The sequence below is a fragment of the Fukomys damarensis genome, unplaced genomic scaffold, assembly GCF_012274545.1.
Source record: "Fukomys damarensis isolate Sample0158 unplaced genomic scaffold, DMR_v1.0_HiC HiC_scaffold_27, whole genome shotgun sequence".
Taxonomy (NCBI): Eukaryota; Metazoa; Chordata; class Mammalia; order Rodentia; family Bathyergidae; genus Fukomys; species Fukomys damarensis.
Window position 1 is genome coordinate 42,211,682 of NW_022900939.1, and position 25,032 is coordinate 42,236,713.

Sequence of the window (25,032 nt, forward strand, 5' to 3'; positions counted from 1 at the left end):
CTGTCTTTGACTATCCATAAATGACACAGTTTGGGACTAAAACAATTAAAATTAAAAACTCTGCATTTTTCCCACATCCTGGAGAAAATGTGAGGTCTAAGTGTGAGAAATGCACGCATGCTTATGTGTGAGAGGAAAAGAGAGTAGAACTGATCTTACAATCAGGTTTTCTGGAAATTATTCACAAATAAGTAGCCATAATTTTGACTTCCTACTTTCATAATTATGTGAATACTGACTTCTATGAATCGTACTCATAATGCATAGACTTCATGAAGTTCTATTCAGTAAGATTCTTTCATCGTTAACTGTATGCCACTAAATATCTAGAAGTATTTCTCTGAAGTACTTGGAACAGTTTATTTACTTAGATTAATATTGTATATTCACATGTTGGGTAGTTTTCCACGTTCTTCAGATGTTTTAGCTATGAAAATTTCCAGAATTTGAAACACTGACTCATATCATAAGATATTAATTTAGGAAGGAGTTTATGGTGCAAATGGAACTCGACTTGAGTAAAAAATATGTTTAGAGTACCTTACTGGATTCCAGGTATGCTACTTGCATGCAGAATATGGGAAAACTGAAGAATGGAAAGACCTCCCAAAGAGTCTGAGTGACTTCTCCTATTGGTTATAAGCTCATCTCAGAAGCTGCAGTCATGCAGCAGCTATGCCCGCCCCTCTGAGGAGGTCTGTCATCTACACGGGTGCGTTTTCCCGCCCATGGAGAACTTCCTGAGGCTGAATATCAGCCTTAGTCAGCTTGGACTTGTTTGATTTTATTTTGGAATAATCTATGTAACAGCATTATGAAGTCTTCTCTCTCAATGGGTGAAACTGTCTAAGATAGACTTAAAAAATTAATACACATAGCACAGAGGAGTAAAGGTAAACACTCAAGAACAGACAACCATCTTCTAACCCCCTAAATATCACGATCTAGTCAACTCATACAGCTCGTAAGATATCTAGAAAGTCTGATTCTTAGCAAACAATTTCCAGTATGAAACCTTTTCCAATACGACTAAATGAAAAGTTGTATTCTTGATATAGCCTACGTCCATTTCCAAGCCACATCTGTGGTACATAACACAAAGTCCGACAAATACAGGATATGCTCACCTGGACAGAGAGCAATGTTACAAGGCTTGTGATGCGTCTCGGGTCCTTCACAGGGCCGCCCCCCATACTGCGGAGGGGTACACGACCTGGTTCTGGTTCTTTGGCCTCGACCACAAGTAAATGAACACAAACTCCATGGGGACCATTCCTCCCATACTCCGTGTACTGCAACAAAGCAAAGAAGCTTCAACAACAAAAGCAAACAGGTCAACGTAAAGATATTTTTCTGCATAATTAAGAAAAATCTTCAAAGTATAAGTATATTTTAAAAACTCAGTTGTAGTAACATTTTTCCATAAATTTAAGCATTCATTAAAATAACATAGAAAACTATATGTGCCTATTTTATACATCTGAGCATTTACACATTATAAAGATTAAACTTTTCCTGTGTTTTAATGGAAATGTCTGTCTCCCCTTGTTGGTAAACCATTCATAGTTATTTTTAGGTAGAAATAAAGTGAACTAAGATGCAATGTATATATTCCTCATAGCAGAAATGATCTTCTGTAGTTAAATTTGCTTTTAAATATCTAGGGGCCAAATTTTGTGAAGTTTTAGGACAAGAGACATTTATTGTGTCAAAAAATCTAAAACTTGATAGTATATATTTTAAAGTTTTTAACCTCATATTTTAGAAAATAAATTATTTGTGTTCTTTAAAATTTGGGGATTTAAATTCACCATCTTTAAAATAAGAGGAACATTTCAAACACTGTATTCAAAATGAGTGATAAAAATGAGGATCTTTTTCCAGTGGTCATGGAACCCAAAGACTATTCCTGAACTTCATGGAAGTAGAAACCCTCCTGATTAATATAACTTCTTTTATAAAAACCTCGGCAAATTATATAACTAAGTTATGACTAATACAATTATGAATGTACCGATGTTTTACATATCCTATCACAAGTAATTCAAGCTTGGTCAAAAGTAATAATTTGTGTTCCTGTGAGACACTGTCAATACATGTTGATAACCTGAAAATCTTAGATCCCTTCCCTGAATGTTATTATTGTTATCATTATCATTATTTTTGGCACCAGGCATCGAACTCAGGTCCTTGCACTTGCAAGGCAGGTGGCAGCACCACTGAGCTAAATCCCTGGCCCTCCCTGAATGTTCAAACCACACAAATCTGTGATATGGGCTAGTAAATAACAGCACTGCATGCCCACAGGAAAAGCGTGCTCTTTAGTGGCTCTTGTGTTGGAGCTCCATGTCTGGTCTTAGTATATTCTGAGAAGCTCAAGAGTATGGATGTTTGATATAAAACTCCTAGCAACAAGTAGAGGGGTGCACATTTAGAGTAAAAAAAGGACCAGAAGAGATGTTCATGTGCTCCACATTGGTCAGAGTGAGCCCTAGTCCACAGAAAGTGGCAGAGGACTTGTGCCAGTGAAAACCAAAATATCCAGAATTTTCTTCCTGTGTATGCTGATGAATCTGCTAGTTTTAGAAATGTTGGAATCTGATTAGCACATGCTTCACTGCACAGGTTAGCATTTTGTTGGTGGGACTAGTAGCACCCACTCTCTTGGCATTTTTCACAAATACAATACATTATCACTAAGTGCAGCTGGAATTAACCCTTCTGCAGTGGACACATGCATCAAAGTATCATGCTGTACATGATAAATGTATACACCTGCACATGTCTACTTCAATAACAAGTGAAGACATTTGGAAAGAAGGTCAAATGTCCAGTACCTTATTAGGGAGGGACCCCATTCACTGAGTTACCCCAACTGGTTGTGGAAATATGTTCAAATGTTTTGAAAATAAGCCACATTTGATTCATCAATGAAAAACTCAAAGACTGTGAAATGTGATGGGAAATATTTATAGAATAATATATATAATATATATATATATATATATATATGTAAAGAACAAGCGAGTGAGACAACTTCTTACATGAATATATTTTGTAAATTTTTTCCCCAAAATCCCACAAAGATTTGGAGAAATCAATATTGATTAGAAAGTCAATGAAATTAGAATAAGTAATGTCTCTATTTATTTATATATATATCTATAAGTAAATATGTATATATGCATGTAAATGCCTGTCTATATAAACATGTGCATTTATGCATATGTTTAAACATGAGCATGTATGATTTATGAAAGGATTTTTAAAAGTAATTTACGTGAATATATTTTGTTATATAAACTTCACATTTTTATCAATCTGTTATTTCTTTCAAATTGCCAAGGTTTCTCCATTTAAAACGAACCTTACTCTATTTTCTCTATCAAGTGTATTATATGATATTTGTATTAAAGATTCTTTTCCTTTCTCATCTATCAAAACATATCGCTCTCTATGCATTGCACAATCCCAGAAGAAAAGCTAGAAAATTGCCAATTTTTCTTCACCAACCTCAAGGCATGCTGATTAATCTTGATGGCTTAATTAAATCTTAAAGTTGGAATCCTCACAAAATTAATATTAGTGCTTTTTAACAGTCCTTACTGTTAACACAGTGAAGTTTCTTGATTCATTCGTATCCTTTAAAAAAGGTTATTTTTTCATTTCACAAAGACACCAAAGTATTAACAATTCATAATTTCAAGCAAGGAATCATAACACACACTTTCATGTTTATAAATGCTATTTATAAGATTTATGTTAAAGATCAGATGTTTGCATTTTAACAGAAATTTGATAATTTTTTTGTCTTGCAGGAAAAATAAAAAATCTATATATTAGTTACTTAATTTGAAAAATGAGTTTTCCAAAACTATCCTAAAAAAACCATTCAATTTAAATGAAGTTTATTGATTTTTATACTCTCCCTTATTTTTGGCATCAGGTATATTTTTATATTTCTTCAGTGCGCTGACTAGAGATAAAATAAATACATACATTAAAGAAAACATTATCAGATTTTGAAATAAACATATACAAGTGTTCTTGTGATTTAGATTGGGCTGTGCATAAAACGACTCTTAAATGAAAGGATTTTTTCTTAAGAAAAAAATGGATATGACAACTTTGATATATATCCCCCCAAAATTCCCCAAACCATTCTTAGCCTATAAAAACTCCTAAAGAATTGGAAATATATATATTTGGTAATCTTTGCTCAACACAACTCAGGAATGAAGTGCAACTGGAATCTAGCCAACAGAGGCCAGAGTCAATGCTAGACATTCAAAATACACAGCACAAATCTTTGCAACAAAGATTTATCAGGGTCAGAATGGCAGTAGAGGATTTCACAGTTTGGAACCTTGGAGCAGACGCTAAGCTGTAATTTAAGCAGAACAGTAAATACATAATGGAGTGTAGCTCTCCAGTGTTCTCTCTATCTTTTGTGTTTATCAGATACTTTTCTACTTTAAATAATAAGAGCTGTTGAAGAGAGAACTGTGTCAAAGTAAAAACTCTGCAAAAGCCTAGACATCTTAGGGTCCATGTTAGAAGTAACACAGTGTTATGCAAATTAATTTTTCAAAAGCTTTCTTTTACAATTTGAATGAGATGAGCAAGAGTGAACTGATTTATAACATTATTGATCAGCTTTTATAGTTCAAATAAATATAAGATCTAATTGTATCGATCCACTTATTTTGTGAACAATGAATTTTATTTTCATTTTATCCTTTCCTCACGCCAGTTGTATTCATTAAAGGTCAAATACAGTCGAGTTTTCACAGTTTGGCAAGTAAGTTATTGATTTCTGAACTAATTTTCATTGGAATTTATTATATTAGTAATATATTTATATTGTTTAAAATACTACTTAAATTTTCAACTATTTAAAAATTCTCATCCATCCTATTGTTTTCAGAATATAATAGATTAAAAACAAAATATGTATTTACCAGCTTGGGAAATAAATAAACAAAATACTGAATGCAAAATATTTCATAACAAACAATAACCACATGAAAGAAATCAAAATTTCTTATATCAACATACTTATTTAACTTTTTTTTTTTTTTTGGTACCGGGGATCGAACTTAGGACCTTGAGCTTGCAAGGCAGGGAGCAGAACCACTGAGCTAAATCCCCAGCCCTTTATTCAACATTTTAAAGATAATACAGTTGCTAAATTATTCTTCATCTTTGCAAACTTAAATCCACAAAACTTCAAATTCAATAAACAAGTATAATGAGAATTAAAAGATACACTTTTCTTATCAGTATTATTCAAATAAACTTTCAAAGACAAATCATTTATGTGTATGAAGGTAAAAAGGAAATAGTAATTGGAAACACTTGCTCTGAAGGTCAAATGTAAAAGAAAAATATAAAAAATCTAAAAATCAAGGAAAACTTTACAATCAGAATATTCCTCAGTTTTCTGCAGGTCAAACACAGAGGGCAAGAGAGAGCTTGGCAGTCCTGCAGGGAAGGGCGCTGGTCCTGCTAAGGGTGCTCCGAGTGGCCAGTGTGGACTTAGACAGGGGCCTGGGCTGGACGGACAGAATCTTCTATATAGCAGCCTCCTGCATGTGCCTAGCTAGGGACTGGGCAGTACACTCTGAACAGACTTGGGCAGGGCACTGGAGACCCATCTGACTCCATTCAGAGATCTGTCTGCCAGGAGACTCTGCCTGTGGTATGCTGAAAGGGTCTTGACTACTCCATAGACAATGTTGGGGTAAATGCCAATGTCCAGTGCACCCGAAGTATCCATGGACACCTCGCTCATTTACAAGAGCAGGGAACTTGGTCCTGGGACCATCATGGAAAACTGTGCATCGGGGCCAGGTCTAAGGTTTCTCCCGAGTAACCTGCTCTATCCCAGTCAAAGGAAGACCCACAAGCATTTACCTTGTGGTCTCACTATTTCACTTCTACAATCCTCAGCCCACTCTTGCCTTCTTTTGACTTACATGCCCAGCATCTGTTTGCTGCAGGACCCTTCTTTTCAATCCTCTTTTCTTCCAACATCCTCTCTCTTCGATGACTCCCTTATGCAGCTTTTCCTCTGTTTATTTTATTTTATTTTTCTCTTCCAGCTCTCTTGCATCTAGTTGAATTCCCACTGAGCCTCATTTATTGTTCTTCTTTTCAGAAAAAAGTACTGATTTTTTCTTGCTGTTCTTCCTTTCCTCACAACCTTCACCTCTCTGCCCTGTTTCACTTTTATTCTCCCAGCACATCCTCCATTCTGTTCTAAAGTGATCTCTCACATCACTGCATCTTTCCTCCTACACCTCCAACCGTCATTTCCTTTACCTTTTATTTCTTCCAGGCGCTTTATTATTGTGATAAAGCCACATAACATAAAATTTACCACTGAACCCTCTTGTAGCACCACTTTCAATGGTGTTGGGTATAGTCACGGGGCTATGGACTTTTCTCCTTGTAAATCAGAAGCTCTGGACCCATTAAAGAACTCTGACAGACAAGACGTTCCATTCTCCTGCTCTCTACTCTTGCTTGCATTCAATGCAGAACTTCATCTCTGCAAATGGAGTGCACTAGAGAGCTTTCAAGAATGACTTTGTGGGGGCAGGAGCAGGGCTAACTAGAGCACGAGTCCCTTTGTTCAGAGCCACTGCCTGACTGGGGCCTCTGGAGAGATGCACGGACATCGTCCACCGCAGCAGTCCAGAAGTTTGCAGTCCCCTGTTCACCGAATGAATGGACGAAAGTATCATCCTATGCATGCCCAGCATCCTGTGCTCTGTACTTCTTCAAAGTCCGGAGATTACGGATTCCTACTCGCATTTATTTTTCCATCACTTCCTTGGTCTGAGAGGGAGACAGTGCTATCGTACGCTATTGTACATTAACTGAAGGGCCAAGTTTTGATGGAACATTGAAATCCTGACCCTAACTTGGAAAGCAATTGGGCCCTCGTGAACGATAAGAAAGAATCTTCAGGAATGTTACTGACTTTCAACAACAGTTCAGTGCCCGGAGCCACTGTTTTGCCAGATAGGGTCAGACAGGTGATAGGAAAATTGCTGAGCGCCTGAAAGACTGCCAATCATTGACTTAAACAATGGCTATGTGTCATGCCTCTGTTCTGCTTAGAAACTGCATTCTTCCTCAAACATTGAACTGGATATTTTTACCATCTACAATACAGGAAGGATATCTGAACCTTATACTCTTAGTGGCAGATACAGAAACTTGAACCTGACATTTGCAGTAGGAAGGCAGTCACTTATGTGACTTCTTGACTGCTCTGAAATCAGAAATAATTACATACATAATAAAATATCACAGTTGAATAAGAATTACACTTATCCACTCTAATTAAAATGTCGATACCCAGTTCGCATGAAAATAACAAATCGTTCCAAATGCGTAGCATGACACAATTCAATAACATCCACAGTTGTAGTTGCTGCTAACACTACCTGGACAGAGGGCAGTGTTATTGCAAACCCTTGATTCTCTTAATGGGCCGCTGCAGTGTGTCCCGTAAGGTGATACACAAGTTCTGGTTCGCACCTGCGACCCTTGACCACAAGTAACTGAGCATGTGCTCCACTGGGACCACTCTTCCACACCAGATTCACCTGCGTGCGAGACAACAAACAAACATGAAATACCGTCTTGAATATTCTTCAGTCAGCATCATATCAAACTGATGTCACGACACACATGCACCATTTCAATGTAAAAAATGACAGAACATCACAAGGAAACATTTCGCAGAAAATAAATTAGGAGAGGGGTGCACAGAATGCTGGTTCAAGGGTCAGGCTTGTCACGATCTCATCAGCAAGCTCATGTTTTATGGATTCCACTGTGCTAGCGACACAGTGAAATCAGCAGCTCTCAGGAAGAGGCACTGTCGAAGGATTTCTTTTCAAGCCAGGCTATGACTGTGCACTTTGATGGGAAGGGAAGCAAAACTTATTTCTGAGCTTAGTCAAAGGCTTTCGTTCTTTCCAGGTTTATTGCACAGCGCACTTCTAAAGCCAGATGAGGGGAGCCCAGAGGATGAGCGCACCACATGTTTCCGGTCCAGGACACTGACACTTACTGATTTTGTTTTGACTGCAGTGCCTACTCTTGCATCCTATGATAGCTACTTACTTTGTGGCAGTTTATTACAGTCTTTCTGCTTATGATTTCAACCCATGATCTAAAGAAATGATTTTCCCACAGAATAAAGAAAAATTATTTTACAATTTCTACTCAACTGACATGCATCTAAATGTCAATCTAAAATAAGGCCCCGAGAAGCCAATTAATGTGTGTATTCATTAATTTGCATGGATTTGGTGTCACACCGAAAAGTTAAGAATTTCATGCCAATGCAGTAGGCTTCTACTTCTCTTCTGGCATTATGTCCAGCACAAATTTTGGAAACTGATCTGAAAGCTTGCCGCTGCTTTTCTTTAAATTCTGAGTCACATACCTGCTAGCAGCTAACTGTTTAAATGAATCAGTTCACTACTGAAAATTTTTGCACATGAACATCACTCGTTATATAACCGAGGACCAACTTAACTGTGTTTCATAGATACTGTCTAGAATTTGCCTGTAGAAAGGAATTCAAAGGAAGGAGAGGGTAATCCACTTGTCTATCTTTGTTGTTATTGCTGTTGCTGTTGGGAGGAGGAGGTGTCAGCCAGTGATTTAGAAATAATTTTTAAAACTATTCGAGGCAGCTAGTCCACAAACCAGTGCTCAGGAAAAGAGAAGATAGGATCAGAATGTAACTCAACATGGTGATTTCTTCAGTAAGAAATCTATTAAAAAAAAAAAAAGCTGACACAAAATTTGTGTTTGATGCAGCTGATTTTACATTTTGGCATAGACTGCTGTGGTCCTTGAGGGCTCAGAATGAGCAGTCTTTAGATAAGCAGGGGTCCAGGCTCGACACTCAGGAGCATGATCACGAAGCACTCGCTCTCATGCAGATCTGCTTAGAAAGTGGTGCACTGATGTAAGATCACAGGCAGTGACAACTGCGATGGTGTAGTACTTCGAATGACACTCCTTTTAATACTGTGGTCAGTTTTTATCTCAGAAGTACTGCGAAGACTTTTTATGATCATTTCAGTATTTTTTAATCTTTACCAATTTATATATTACCGATTTCATTAAAATGTTCTTGGATGACTATTTGAGTAGTAATGAAAGCCATGCTTCTCCACTGTTTTACATTAAAGAATATTCTTGTAAAAGTGAAAAGCATCATTTGACAAGCCCAACATTGTGACAATGGTGAAGAAAATCCACACACATGTAAATATGTAAATGTATATTTAGTGATGAAAAATTTAAGCTTAAAGTTAGGGAAAATATAATGTTTGTAAATGATGTTCCAACCAGTCTATAGTGAGGTTAAATGATGTATAAATATCATGGCCACGTGTTATTAATTAAAAGCCAAAGATATGAACAATGTGATTTCTATAAGTGAAATGACAAAAGAATACGAATAAAATTAGTTCTACTTTGCCACAAAACCAGTTTCTCTCTCTCCCACCTTACATTTTTATTATGACAAAGCATCATAATTTAATTAAACTGACCATGAATTAGGATCAATGTCTACTTTTAAATGTACTTTTGTACAAATATTTAAAAATTGGGGCTCCTGCTCACTTTTAAATACTGTACTGATGGAGAATAAGCTAAGCACTGGGCTTGGATCATGAGAGATTGAGATAACTGAGCTTGGTGCTCCTTCAAACTCATGGTTCATTTTGAGGGTCAAAGAAAAAATTTGATTCATCAATCAAGCAAGCAATCAATCATATACTGGCTTTCAAATTTTGAATCCAATACTGTTACTAAAATACTGGCCTACTTACTAAAGTGGTCGTGTCATAACTCACATGCTATCTTTCCAGCAGCGTTTTCACTAAATACTTCCTGCTTCTCTAACACCATTTCCTGTTGCATCAGTCAGTGAGGGCTGTTCTGATTGGGCACGTTGAGTCGGAGGCAGAAATACTTAGTATCCTTTCTCAGAAAGCAGGTTTAAAGCATGCAATGGGATTAACGCAGTAAAATAAAAGGGAATGCATACTGTGTTCAATATGGATGTCCTGGCAGAAGCACGACCTGATCTGGTTTCTGAGCTTGTAGCTAGGCAGGCGTTAATGATCAGGCAGAAATCTTCAGTATCTAAGTAACTATTAAGGCTCTGCTTAGAACAAAACATGAAAAAAACTGGAAAGCTTACAAGTAGTTCAGAATTTTCTTGTTTGCTGGAAAGCTAAGGAATATTAGCCCTGTGACCTTGAGTAGGTCATTTTACTTCTTTGAAGATCTTCAACTAAAATGAATAACGTATCTAATTCAAAATGTAATTTGTGGGGATTGAGTGAGGTAATGTATGTCTATGTTTTAAACTAGGAACAAAATATTAATATAAAATTTTGCTAGTATGTTAAAATCATGAAATTAAAAACACACTTTTTATTTTTCAACATGCTAAATATTATTAACATAGGCTGTTTTCTCCACTATAATAAAACGTTATTTTTTCTAAACATGTTTATAAAATCATTTGATGGCTATGATGTTAAAAAGCATCAGTAAATGTAATTAAAATGTATTAGACCATCTTACTGGTATTTAATTTAAATGTCAAGCTTAAATATCTGTGTATACATCTTCTGATTTCATTTCCTGTAACCATACATAGATTGTATTTTAGTCCATTAGACTATCATCACTTATGTTTATTTTTTAATTTTATTTATTTATTTTTTTGGTACCAGGGATTGAATTCAGGCCCTTACGAACCACTGAGCTAAATCCCCAGCCCTCATCACTTATGTTTACACTAGCTTAGCTTGATTGTTGGGATTAGCAAAAAATCAAGTAATTTTGATATAGTAATGCTACTTTTTGAAAATGTTACTGTAAAACAAAATCTGCTCCTTTCATCACTCGATAAAAAGTTTTTTCATTACAGCTTAATGATCATAATGATTGAAAAAGTCATTTTGAGTATAATTCTTAGATTATAAATTGAGATACCTTTGAAGTCTTTTCCCTCTCATTAGCATAAAATGTTATCTTCTATAATTTTTTTAATTTAACCACTATTATATCATTCATTGCTCTCAAATTACTGTCAGCAAAGTTTTATACTTGTTTATACGTAATACCAATATGTTGGCTTGAAAGAAAGAGAAATCCATACATAAAATTTAATTTACGCTATGAAATTGCATCACGTTGGATGCATTTATTTACATTACTTTAACATCTACAGAAAATATTTAAGAAAAATCCTCTTTTCAGCTTTATGATCATCTAGCAAAATATTCTACAGTTTTCTAGTTTTATCTCAGTATTATAGAAACTTAATACATATATTTTTATAAAGATATGCCTATATCTTTAAAATGAAATAATATTTATTATTCATGAGTTGAAGCATCCAAGAAATGTTTCCAGAACTTTAATTTTGAAGTGCATTGCCTTTTCTAAGTCATTGTAATCAATAAAAGAAAATGGCTATATAGCTCCTTATGCCGAGGTACATTTTTTAAATCTATTTCAAAGTTATGTATTACGTACAAAATAATGGACTGGAAGGGAATGAATAAATTAAAAAAACTGGAATTAGTTAATTCTCCCTTAAAAAATTCAACGTTCTGAATTTCATCTAAAAAGTATGAATTTTTTGTACATGTAACAGGCATATTAAAAATGAATTTTAACCCCAAAAAGCAAATTTGAACAACAACTAGCTAAATTCTATATTTGATGCACGAATTGATTTTACTACACAACTGGAAATGTAAAACAGCTGTCCAGCATTCCACATCCTCACCAACCCCAACTTCGGGGAACTCAGCTGCCCAATTCCCTTGCCATCTCCGAGTGAAGAAGGGCACCCTCCCCAGTCCTGCAGAGGTGATCTACGAGATGACGAGCAGGAGGCTGAGAAGCCAGCCAGGCCCTTTTCCCCGATTTAAAGTCAAACATCTCCGGATGTCTGCTTGGGGTGAAATGTTTCACTCCCTGCAAGGGACAAAAATACATTTAGAATTCTTCAAATTTGCCTGAACCTTCTGGACATAAGGCAGCAAATAGCAAAAACATCAATCACCTTTCTCAAATGAGAAGGTGAACAAAAAGCAATCTAGAAGATGTGTACTTAATGAAAACATACTAAAAACGTGACTTTCTACTGTTCTGAACATCTTGTTCTGAGAATCTGACCTGCTTTCAACTAATGTATTAAATAGGCAGCTCTCCTGTTATCAAGAGCATGATTAATTCACAATATTTACTGCATCTGCATTTTTAGTTGTAGATTCAAATCTAGTGTTCTGAATATATATTAAGCTAAGAATATATGAACTGAAAATATCTATCCTTTGGGAAATTCCATCAAAAGCATTCAGAATATCATGTCAGAGAGCTTGTCACATACTTGGAAATTTTCTATTAATGTTACAGTGGTCAAGAATGGAGTATATTCACCTTTGTAAAGACACACAGAAAACTCTTAGTTGTCGACTTCCCAAAATTAAAGGCAACAGCTAAAAATGTTCATAACAGTTTTTAACATTTTTTCATCTATTGAAAGGCCACATGCAATGTACTCAGATGGAATTAGAGACCACTTATCATAAGCCAACATATAAATACATTTGATCAAACTCTATAGCTAAATATATGGGCATAAATTGTATATTCACAATATAAACACACATACATTTATTAAAAACTTATTCAAAACAATAAAGTTTCTGTTTTATATATATATATGTATGTATTTGGAGGGAGGTTTTTAAAACACCTAATTATTTTAAAATAAAATTAATTATTTAAATTTTTAATTCTAAATTTAGAATTAAAAATTTTATAAACCAAAGTAATTTATGTTGATATTTAAATATCGTTGTGCACTACAGATTACTAACAGAGACTACTAACATTTTAGTTAGCTTATAAAACAAATTTTCAAATCAAATATTAATTTTTAGTTTCTAGCTAACTTCTATACATTTCAACAATCAAGTAAAACTTACAGACTGTGTAACAACTAAAAATATAGTAAACAAATTAGATTTTGTTAAATTAGACTTCATCATGTAAAGTCCTATTTAAAATTCTCATTCTTGAGTTATATCAATTAATTCTATAGAAATAGCTTTCTTTAAATGTTCAATGATACATTTCAAGTGACTAACATGAGAAAATAACAACACATCAATCCTAAATGTCCATAGCAAAAGCAAAGTCATTCTTTCACATTTTTTTGTGCACTTTTCAATTCACAGCTACTTTATTTATGGACTTTAACTGGTGACAAAAAAAAAAAAAAAGGCTCAAAAAATATCAGCTCCAAAAACTGACAAATGTGCAGCAAAAGATTATGAAAACATGCAGTGGTTTCATTAAATTAACAACAAGAAATAGAAAAATGTAACTAACGTATTACCAGTTTGTGCCATAAATTTAGCAGCATCAGCTTGTTCCTGAGGGACCCTTTTTTCATGAACAGATCGAGGTCGCTGACTTTTAATTGTATGATCTCCCATCATTCCAAATTCTAAAGACAGAATAAAGGTATATAAAAGCTTGTGTGTAGACATTTCTCACAAATTACATTACTGTCTCATGCAATATGTTCCTATACAAACCTAGAAGGTACTGATTACATCCAGGTTTAGATGTGCTAGGCTGAGGGACTGGACTATCTCTGAACTCAAGCCAGAAAACCTAGAAACATGAGCAAGATTTCAAGAAGCAATAACAGTCAAATGACACATGAGTTTTTAAGACAACTTGAATAACAGAAATACTGTACTCTTTTCTGATAATGTTCGGAAGCAATACATCAGAAAAAATACAACCACAGTGTTAACTGTTGTTTTTCAGAGCCCTGACTGGTTCATAGCTCCCCTGCTGACAGGGGACAACTCAGCAGCTTTCCCAGCCCTTTGCTAGAGGAATGAGCAATTCGTAACCCACTTTCCTAAGATAAATATGCACTCATTGGACTGTTTTTCATGCAAACACAAGGTTACCCCTGGTGTCCTCAAAGGCTTCGGAAGGGTGGCATCCTTGACATTTCTCATGCTCCCCTGCCCTGATCAAATAATATCTCCCACTTTCTCCAGTCACATGGGAAGCAGTCTTTTCTCTTTTATAGTGGCACTCGAAAAGGAGAATGACTCTAAATTTCCATTGTCTAATCTTTGGATAGTAATGCTCCCAGTAAAGGCAACAACTCCATACCTAACTCAGGCAAATGAGGGAGAGAAAACTAATTAGTTGAACCGAAGAATTATTTCTATATATTTTTAAAAATTCATATGCTCACAGTTCTGCGAGTGTATGTCCACACTGAACTGTTGCTGAAAAGTAGTTCTTAGTAAAACCAAAGCCTAATGAGTGAAACAGTTTTTAGTTCTGCCTCACAAGAGGATAGGTAGGGGAAAGGAATTCCTAAGGGAAAGATAGTGGGATGGTTCCTCTTACATCGTGACAAACTACTCTTAGGTCTACATGACAGAGGTGATTAGGCAAAAAGCATTCTGTGATAGTGCAGCTATATTACCAGAACTAATTAAGTTAAAATTTGGGAATGAAAAACATCGACCAGCGTACTGCCCAGCGGTCTGAGGAACGTTATGCACATGCTCTCACGCTGGAATATCACAACTGCCTGCAGCGCGCTTTGTAAGCAGCGAGTCTCCCAATCTTCTTAAGAAAACCAAGACAAGCGTGCTTTCCATCTGTCCTGGTTAAGTTCCTACACAAACTCTGACACCTGACTGACTCCTCAGAAATGCTTTGTACATGGACACTGTGCTCAAAAGTACTTCTCTAGAGAAATCTGAGATATCTAAATGGGAGCTTGTTTTGGAAGGTTAGACAATATCAAAAGTTGAAAATGAAAAATTTCATGTCAGTTGGTTTGATCCTATACAACCCGCACTATTTTCCATTACTGCCAGCGTATTTCCATTCATTTATGTTTGCAGCAGGTGCTGCCTAAGCCATTTTCCATTGGGATAATAAGCAATATCCAATTGTACATCATTTAATGACTTGGAAACTGTTCCGATTAGAATGCTATATCTAAGCTTTTTCACTATCCAATATTTAAAAGTATTATATGCAATTGAAATGTTTCTGGGTATAAGGTAGCAAAAATAGAGTAGTAATTTTATTATCATATGCTTTACTTTCTTTCCTGTTGAAGTCATCATTTGTGTAAACTGTGCATGTGTGTATCCCTTCCTGCTTCTAAGTCAAAAGCACATGTTTGTGTAAACTGGTTGGCAGCTCCCACAAAGCTGGCTTTGGCTCTGATAAGGCAAAACATGCCAAAATACTCCAGGTCCAGAGCTTCTAAACTGCATTGTATTTTTACAACCTGTTCTAGTAGAAGACAATTCTTAAACTCAGTGGCAGCACGGTAATAGTCTGCAGTCTGTCATTCTCTTCTGTACAGAGTCTGATCATGAAACTTAGAGATCTGAGGATTATTAGTAGACAACTTTGCTTGTTTTTGTTTTTGAGACAGGGTCTTACTATATTGTTCAGGCTGAGCTTGAACTCACTATGTAGCCTAGGCTGGCCTTGGAACTTGCAGCAATCCTTTTGCCTCAGCCTCCCATGTGTTAGGATTACAGGTGTGCGCCACCATGCCCAGTTTGAGATAACTTTGAAATGTCATGTTAAACATTAAATTTCTGAAGTAAGAACACTAGTCAAATACTTATATTTTTAATGTAGGATTTAACTAACATTTCATATTAGCTGGAATATGATTTACATATCTCAAAATATTTATAATATAAATTAATTTCAATATTCTCTACTCACTATATATCAATGGTAATGTTCTATGAGCACAATGTTGATACTTTATCATAGATCACGTAGTTAGGAAATTCTTCAATGATTTGTGTGCTTGAATACACACACTCCTTGTATATAAACAAAAGTTTAAAATAGAATTTTTGGTTATTGTCAGTGTAGCTTATCTCAAAAATCATGTTTTAAAAAGGTAATTAATTAATAAGGGACCTGACATAACTGAGTTTCCAATAAGATACAAGATAATCTAATAGCTTATTTTTCATAGATGGAAAAACAACACTATGGTGGTATTTTTTGAAAATTCCAGACCTGTTATCCCAGATCTCAAAAAAATCAAATTTGTATTTGAAATATGCAAACTGCTTAGCCAACTGAGTTTCTTTTGCCAATTTGTATATTTCAAGTGTCTTGAAACAAAAATGGTTTTTGTCTTAGGGTTGTTAACGAATATTATGGTACCATTCATATCTCACAATGTCTTATTTTCCAAATATTTATGTTATCATTCACGATAACTTTGTCTTCACTTCCAGTAAAAATAAAGGTCAAATGGATCACAGAAACTTAGGAACAAGACCAATCCCCTGTTTTTTACCATTCTTGTTATGTGGTAAATGGGTCAGGGCAGACCTTCAGCATACTATGCTTTCTGGATAATATACGCTCATCATGAATACTGGATTATATTGCAAACAATTCTGCATTGGCAAAGATAACAGACTACATTAGTTACATGAGAAAAACAACATAACCAAATAAAAAGATGATCTGCTTTGGTGAAAGCAATGAAAAGCAAGTTATGAAAACAAATGAAATAAGGCATGGCATATAATACTGTGCACGAGCGAGTGGGGCATGGCTCGTGGAAATCGGTTATTTTCCCTGTCTTCGTGTTGGTGGTGTCAGTGAAGTGGTAAGTAAATAAATATTCACATGTAAAACCCGAATGACTGACAACGATTCCATGTTTTGGCACAGTTTCTCGGATAATCTTTAACTGGACTTCTTGCTCAAAAGCAGTAGTCTCTGAAAGTTACATAAAATCAAAGTTACATGAAACAAAAGCTTTGACAGTCTTTTAAGTGTAGTTTTCTGTCTTTTCTTACCTCACCCAAGATTACGTACTTTTATAGCATTAAGAAACCCATATACTTTAAACTTGATAAAGAATTATCGGTTATGAAATTTTTGTCTGAAAAGCAAGTGTTCCAATGTATGAAGAAATTCATGCAAAAGCTAAAACACACACATACCCTTTTGTTATTTTATCCTGAGTTTAAGGCTGGGGTTTATTTTTAAAGATATGGACAAACAGACCATCCGATTAGTATAAAGCGACACAAACTATGAGCTTCATGATTTCAGGCAACATTCCTTTGAGTTTCCATAGAAACCAGACTAGCTTTGGCTATTACTGCTTCAAGAGCTTTTAGATCTATGTCCTCTTTATACAGTGTGGCCAAACTGTACCCGCGAAACATAAAAATGGTGACAGGGCTGTATTCTGGCTCACAATGTTCTCCCCTGGAAAGCCCTGCTCTTCCAGCCAGGCCTGCAATAAAGCCCTCTCCAGTCCTGACTCCAAAGGTAACAATGACAGGGACTCTTTCCTCATCAGCCGAAAAGGATCAACCTTCTGTTTTGCTTTCAAGCCATAACAGACTTTTATTTTAACTATCACACTGTCTTACTCCTTCTCCTAGATGATAAACTTCTAAGTGAAAGAAAGCATGGTTTACGAATTTTACAATCATGTCTTGCTTTGTGCATAAATGTGGTTCAATTTTATTTATGAAAGACATAAATTGTATGTTTAGAATTACTTCTTCAAAAACCAGTGTTCGTTTTTCTATAAAATGGAATATTACTCAGCCATAAAGAACGAGAAAATAGATTCATTCATAGGAAAATGGATACATTTTGATGATATGCTAAGTGAAATAAATAAGGCACACATGTGTAAATACCGAATAGTTTCTCTGGTGTAAATAATCTGCAATAATACAGAAGATCCTAATAAGATTACTGACATTTAGAAATGGGAAGAAAGTAGCTAAAGGTGTAGGGAAGGTGGGATGGGTAGGGGAAGGGTAATAAGGGAAAAGAAAGAAATGTGAGATAATGAAAAGATAAAGTGTTTGTAGATGGGGAGGGGAGAGGGGGTGAAGGGAGGGCAGGGACAAGGAGAAAAAATGAGAACCAAGACTTGTCATGTAAAGGCACAAATTCCCAACAATGAATGTAACTGTACTGTATCCCTAAAATGTACCAATAAACTCAATTAAAGCCGAAAAAAAAAATTGGTGTTCCCATAGGACAGATTCCTTGCTTGGTGAACAGTTTGTTTTATTTTGTGTTTGGTACTGGAGATCGAACTTGGGTCCTTATGCTTGCGAGGAAGGTGGTGGAACCACTGAGCTAAATCTCCAGCCCTGGTGAACAGTTTAGTATGGAAAATTAAAATTCTCAGACACTTGAAAATTAGTTACATATGATTATGATGATCAAAATATTTCCTGTCCAGAAATTTTATTATCCATAAACATATTTGAGTTATTAATATTACCTTACATAGAAATTCAATTTCACTCTAAAACAAAGCTTTATTTTACAAAAACACATTATTTAATATGTGCTTAGGTACTAAAGTTACAAATAAAATAAGAAATGGTTTCTGCTATTCTGAAGCTTATATCCAAGGAAATTCACTGAAGGTGGCCTAATCTTTAAAAAATATTTATCTTTATTAAAATGTTAACCTACCTGTGATTTTTATATCAATTTCCTAAATTCTAGAATATCCTTAGCTACGATGACTTGCTACTGTGTCTCAAAAGACAAAAATATAACTTCTGAGCCAAGGAACTGGCCAGCTGAAATTCTATCTCACTGCTTGAAATCGCATAGGAGAGACTATAAAATATGTGACTTTCTGGCTGAAAAATCGTTGTGTCATCTGGCTGGCTTAAGTGGTACAGGCAAGTAAATCCTATTAGGAAGCCGCTGGATAATCCCAGGGATAAGATGATTAATGATTAATGCATCTAGGTTCACCTTTAGGCAAGAGAGTAAGTCACTGAGTTTGTTCGTTTGTATTTACATGTACAGAGTGGGCCCAGGCAGCCGAATAATGTGCTTGGGACATACACATATAGGATACTGGATCCTCAGCATTTCGCTATTTTTATGTCAGGGCCTATTTTGACTTTTTGTATTTTTGGAAATACGAGCAGACATGACAGTTGGATTTTCTCACTGAAGAAGCAACTTGTTGAGTGCCTAAGTAGGCAGACGCTTCATGCAGCGTTAGCGATGAGAGGGAAATGAGTGGAGTCCCCACAAAGACATTACTGAGACTAGCAGAGGCCATTTGAACTAGAGTTTTATATTTCAAACCTTGTTGAAATTACGAAGAACATTTTTAAAGATAATTTTACTACTGATGATAAATATACGGATTTATTTTTCAAATAACAGTGAGGAATAGAAGACAACATTGACAAATTCAAGAGAGTTATACATCAATATTTACATCAACAAATATTAAGAAATATTTAAATAAAATTAATAAATGCATTTTAAGAAATGTTAAAACTGAAAGTCCACCGTTTAAAGTTACGAGATTAACCACTATTCAATTCTGCACATTACTTCTTGGTCCCAGTGTCAGAGTCTGGTATTGAAGTGGAAGGAAAATGATGCTACTTCCAGAACATTGCATTTCAAAATACTCCTCCAGAAGTGACTTTATTGGTTAACTCACTGTGACCGGCAGGCAGATGATTAATTTTATGGCACCCTTAGAAGTGGGTAAAGCATGAAATGTTCAAGGAGCAGACTGCTAGCATGTTCCTAAGACAGTTAAAAATGTCACAAGTTTCAATGAAGTTGCTGAATTTTGTAAATTATACAATAATTTATAGAAGTGACTACCAAATATATGTAGTATATATGCTTTTAGGGCATGCTGCTATGCTTTATCTTTATTCCAAGTAGGGAGACTGAAATAGTTATACACAGTCATGGATTTTTTTTAAATAGAATTCCTTGAAAATGTTGATTTGAAATTTATGAAATATTTCATCTACCATGATTCCAAGAAATTTGAAGTATAAACCTTACACCATGACTCTTACAATACTTATTCATTCTGCCCTCTGGGAAATGTTGCTAAGTTGGACATATTCTTCTATGTGAGAAATCATCAGTGTGCATAATCGTGTAAGACCTACTTGTAAATATTACTCACATATCCTTGGATTGTATTTTATTACCTCATCTTTTTTTTGTGTGTGTGAAACATAGGATTCTTATGTTAGTAGTAATGATTTGCTTGAAAGAGAATTTTATTTATTAGTGAGGAGTAAAATAAATGTAGAAGCACATAAATGACAAATGCAATCGTACTGCAGTGGTGCACTTGTCTTGGGAGGTCTCCCACAGCACCTTGTGGTGAGCACACCAGTGACAAAATGAGATGTTCTCTTGTCAGCGATAGCACATTTGTAGCAGATTAAAATTTGCACACTCTATGATTTTAGTAACTTATTGCTAGAGTGGCCAGACAAGATCTCAGGGACTTTGACATTTAAGCAAGTAAACTGAATCGTTCCTAGATAAAATTATAGTGGTACCTTGGTTCACAAACACTTTTGTTTGCAAACAATTTAGTTCACCAACAGAAGGGTCCAGCAAAAGTTTGATTTTTGCCTGGACCTCAGCACTGGGTGATGAACACGACTATGGCTATGTTCCCCACACAAACACAAACACGGCTGTCTTTTCCAGAACCCTGGAACAAATGAAGTTCCTGCACCCAGGCACCACTGTATATTTCATTTTCTAAACTAGAATTGATACTGTCTTCTTGCCTGCCAACGTCTCTGAAATACAGAGGGACATTCTGTATGCAAAGCAGTATTTACAGGGGCTTCCAAAGGGAGAGGACAGTACTCTGGGAATGGTGGAGACTTATTTGGGTTTCCCTGGAAGCAAAACAAAATAAAAGCAAACAAACAAACAGTGAGTGAGTCAACCGGTCATGGGAAGCCACATTTTGGAAGAGAAAATGACTGGTTTCAACAGCAATTAAGTAAATCAGAGGAGATGTAGACTGAAGTGGCAGGATGTGCAGAACTGGATGAACCACAAGTTGCTAATTACCCTCTGAATACAAAATATGTGAAGAGATGCAAGAGAAGCGAGAATGTACGACACAAGCTAAGAAATAATGGAGAAGAGCTAGGAGTGTATTGGAGAGGAAACATTAGAGGCAGCACACATCACTGAAGACTGCTGAAGTTGTCCACTTATAACCCATCAATGGGGTCCAGTTGTGAGGGTCAGTTCCCGGGTGGGTACTAAGCCTGAGTAGGCAGGTACAGGGTGCCAGGAGATAAAGGACCAGGCCACACATCTACTTAGTGGCCAGTTGGGTCTGTCTTCAAGCTACTCAACCAAAACTGGTAGCAAATAAAGCAGTCTGTGGTGCCCTAAAAGTTTTGAGGGAAAGTATTTTTATAAGGAAATCTATGCTTTGAAAAAGGAACATTCTTTAGTGGGATATTTTTGACAGATCTTACACAATATATAATGTGGTAATGTGCATTTTTGAGAAAATATGATTCTTCTATGCTTTTAAATTAAGGCCCATATTCATGACATGCTCACATTTGCTTTCTATCATTTACTGTAACAATAAAGTCGAATAACTGAATTGGAAGCAGTATTACTGAAATAATTTAATAAAATATTTTATAAAACAATTGCTCAATACAGTACTACTATAAGTGTATTACTAGCACAAAATAAGAATGACACCTCAAGTGAAGGTTCAAAGATCAGATAATGGCTGGTTGACCTCCACCAAACTATACAAGCTGTAGGTAATCCAAGAAATGTTTTCTTTAGTGGTATTTGGTAAAAACACTGGTGTTTGGTAATTCTGATACATCATTGCTGCATTTGAATTATACCAAGTGAGTTCAAGATCTCAGGGTTTACTTTTGGCACCTGAAAATGAGACAGAAGTGGTTCTTCTGTCATACTTTTTACCCTACCCACTATGTTCATATGGAAATGTGCTTTTCACAAAATCTAAACTCCTGAAGTAGTTCTAGTCATGTTTTATCATGTAACAGTTGTTATGTTTTTTACAATTTATTATGAACTATCTTAACTTAAATAAGTATCATTTATACATAATAGCTGGGATCATCATCCAAAGTTTCTTAACGGAAATGATTCTGCTAAGACATACATACACTGTTCATCATTTCAAAAGCAACCTTAACAGCAACTTAACCACTGCCTTTACCTTAGAAGTTATTTTCAGGGAAAATTTAAGATATATGGAAAATATTTTCTCTATGTTTCTCAGATATAAATTATTTTTTATAATTAATCAATATATTCAAATGATTTGCACAAATCATCTTTATTGTTATTAGAATTCAGGTGGCATTCTATAAAAAGTTCTTTAAATGATTAGCCTTTTCAGAGAAGCCTTTCACATACTGAAATCATGAAGAACATTTTCACTGGCATGTGAGCTAAGGCTTCATGTGGAGGAGTGGAAAATAAATAGGCAATCAGGAGATGCAGCTCCTGTTTCAAAGCATCGACCCAAACATTTCCTGCACCTGCTACATCTTGCAAATGGAGATGCTTGGAAAATGATCTCTGAGATCTTTTTAAGTTCTAAAATTGTATTAGTTTCTCATGTCCAAAGCTAGCCCATGAACTACACGTGTAGGCCATGTTCGTTCACCAGGAGGCCCAGCAGATGCAGTGAGCTTAATTATCAACTCTATGGAGACTTCCATTTGTGTGACACACTTGCAACTCAGCAACCTGAAGCCTTCTCTGGTGGCTTCAAATCATTTTTTTTGATCAGTGTTTAAAACTGATCTTGATGCATGCACAAAACTGTAAGTCAAGGTTGATTTTGCATGATATTTATTAAAAAGTTACTTCTTTATTGTTGCAAGTATCCACGTTGGAAAGGGAAAATTTTAAAACAGGGAGATTTTTCAAAAATACAACAGAAAGAATAAATTTCACTCATTCAACATAAAAGATTATATTCCATGTGGGATTCTCAGCACTGAGGATATTGTAAAGAAGAGAGCAGAAATATTTCTTGTGGCAGAACAACATTTCACAGTTATCCTCGGTCTGATATTTAAAGCTTATGAGACATGAGTATTAAATTTACTAGACAGCCCTTCAAAAGCGTTAGTTATAAGCCATTATAAACATACACGAGTGTGTGAACATGTTGTGTGTCACACTACTAATGTTTTACTTATTCTTTCATCCATAGTCTGCTAAAGATAAAAATGACTTGAAGTGCATATCTCATCCATAATACTTAGTATTTCTAAGCAAAGAGAACCATATACAAATGTGGCCACAAAACCCATGTCATCGTGGCCCAAACGATACAGCGACTTTCAAAGCTGACAGAATTTTAATTTTCTTCCACCTCCTGACTTCTCCTGTTCCTTTCATTGCCTAGTGACTCTTCACTTTCTGCCTGAGTTTTCCCTTGGTTTCCACCTCAACATTCGCTCCCTAAGAAGTCACCCCATACCCACAGATTAAGGTACTAGCTTTGCAGCAAACAACTATCAGTCTCTCTTCTTCATGAGTTACACCTTCCACACCACCCTCGTTAAAGAGCGAGTACACACCCTGCCGGCAAATTCAGCATTTATGAAAACAAGTTCATCATTTCCCTTGGCACAGCTGCTTCTAGCGCAGAGCTTCAAATTTCTTCTTAGCAAACAGACAGTGACCCAAATAAATATTTGGTGAATAAGTAAGTAGCAAAGTAAAAATAAGTTGGGTAGAAATAGTTCAGCAAATTTGTCTTAGGTTCATCCAAACATCTTGATGGACTGGTTTCCCTCTATAAAGATAGGCCCTGGGGCTTGAGCTGAAGGGCTGAATGCTATAAGATAGGTTCTTTTGCACAAAAAAGTAAAGATTTTAAATTTACTGAGGTTCACTTGAGACAGCTGAGAAGGCTATAAGATATAGAGAGGTTCTTTTGCACAAAAAAGTAAAGATTTTAAATTTACTGAGGTTCACTTGAGACAGCTGAGATGGGTGAGGCTGAGATTAAGAAAGTTTGAGGAGAAATGAAGAGGGAGGAGTCCAGGAAAATATAGGCGAACAAGACTCGGGGAAACTGGGAGACTCCTGCAAGGGATTTCAAAAGCATCATTAGTAATAATGATATTTAAGGACAAGGGCTCATGCTACGCTGGTATGATGGGTTAAATATAGCCCTTCTCCACTCCAGGGCTTTTTATTAAAAGGTTAATGTCTGCTATCACTCCTGAAAGGGAGTGGATTAAAGAAAGGAAGATTGGTTTCAGGTTGAGGTGGATTTCAGAGGATAAAGAGAAGAGCCCAGAAGCAAAATGTAAAGAAAGGACTGGTGACCTAGCTGAAAGACCTGTCACAAGTGGTCAGGCAGGCTTAAATCAACACTTCCTTCAAACACTGTTAAAAATACTAGGGGGAGGGGTCAGGGATTTGGCTCAGTGGTTCTGCCACCTGCCTTGCAAGCACAAGGACCCGAGTTCGAGCTGTGACACCAAAAAGAAGGGGGAGGACTGAATTTCTAGTCCTAAGTGATACAGTAACTGAAGTCAAGTGTCTCCGTAACATTTACAGTAAAGTGAATTTGGTCTCTAGATGGAAGAGACTTTGGGAACATCGGATGATCCCAACACAGTTAAGAGATTCACACTCTTACACTGGCCTCTGAATGGCTCAGATTGATAACATCCACTACATGTGGTCCTTCCGCTGATTTTGTACGTCCTGAGCCATTTGAGCACCCTAATGAAGTCTAGCATGGAGTCCACAGTTGTTTCCTCACGCAGAGAAGACTGGCCTTTGACAAGGCTGCTGGGTGTGACCAGGCACAAGCAAGGAGTGCAGGACAGCGTCTCTTACGTGCCAAATCCTAGCTTCAGTTTACAGTTTTGTTCTCTCATGGGCTCCAAGTTTACAAGAGATACTACTTCGATCACCTCCTCCCGCATCCTGTATATTATTATGGCTTCTCAGATTATGTTAAAGCACGTCCTTCTAATTGGAAGACACTGGCTTAACATTTTTTTTTCTTTACTGAGTTACAATGTTACTATCTTG

General features: G+C 35.9%; 1 protein-coding gene across 2 annotated transcripts in view; it reads right to left on the reverse strand.

The window, feature by feature from the left end:
* Positions 1-25,032, reverse strand: part of Adgrb3 (adhesion G protein-coupled receptor B3) — a 665,862-nt gene that overhangs the window by 396,183 nt on the left and 244,647 nt on the right. For both annotated transcript variants that reach the window (XM_010617866.3, XM_010617865.3), the window contains exons 2-4: positions 13,472-13,582; positions 7,458-7,619; positions 1,128-1,292 (exon numbers count right to left, since the gene is read on the reverse strand). In XM_010617866.3, the coding sequence (XP_010616168.1) occupies positions 1,128-1,292; positions 7,458-7,619; positions 13,472-13,582 (438 nt within the window). The remainder of the gene's footprint in view (positions 1-1,127; positions 1,293-7,457; positions 7,620-13,471; positions 13,583-25,032) is intronic.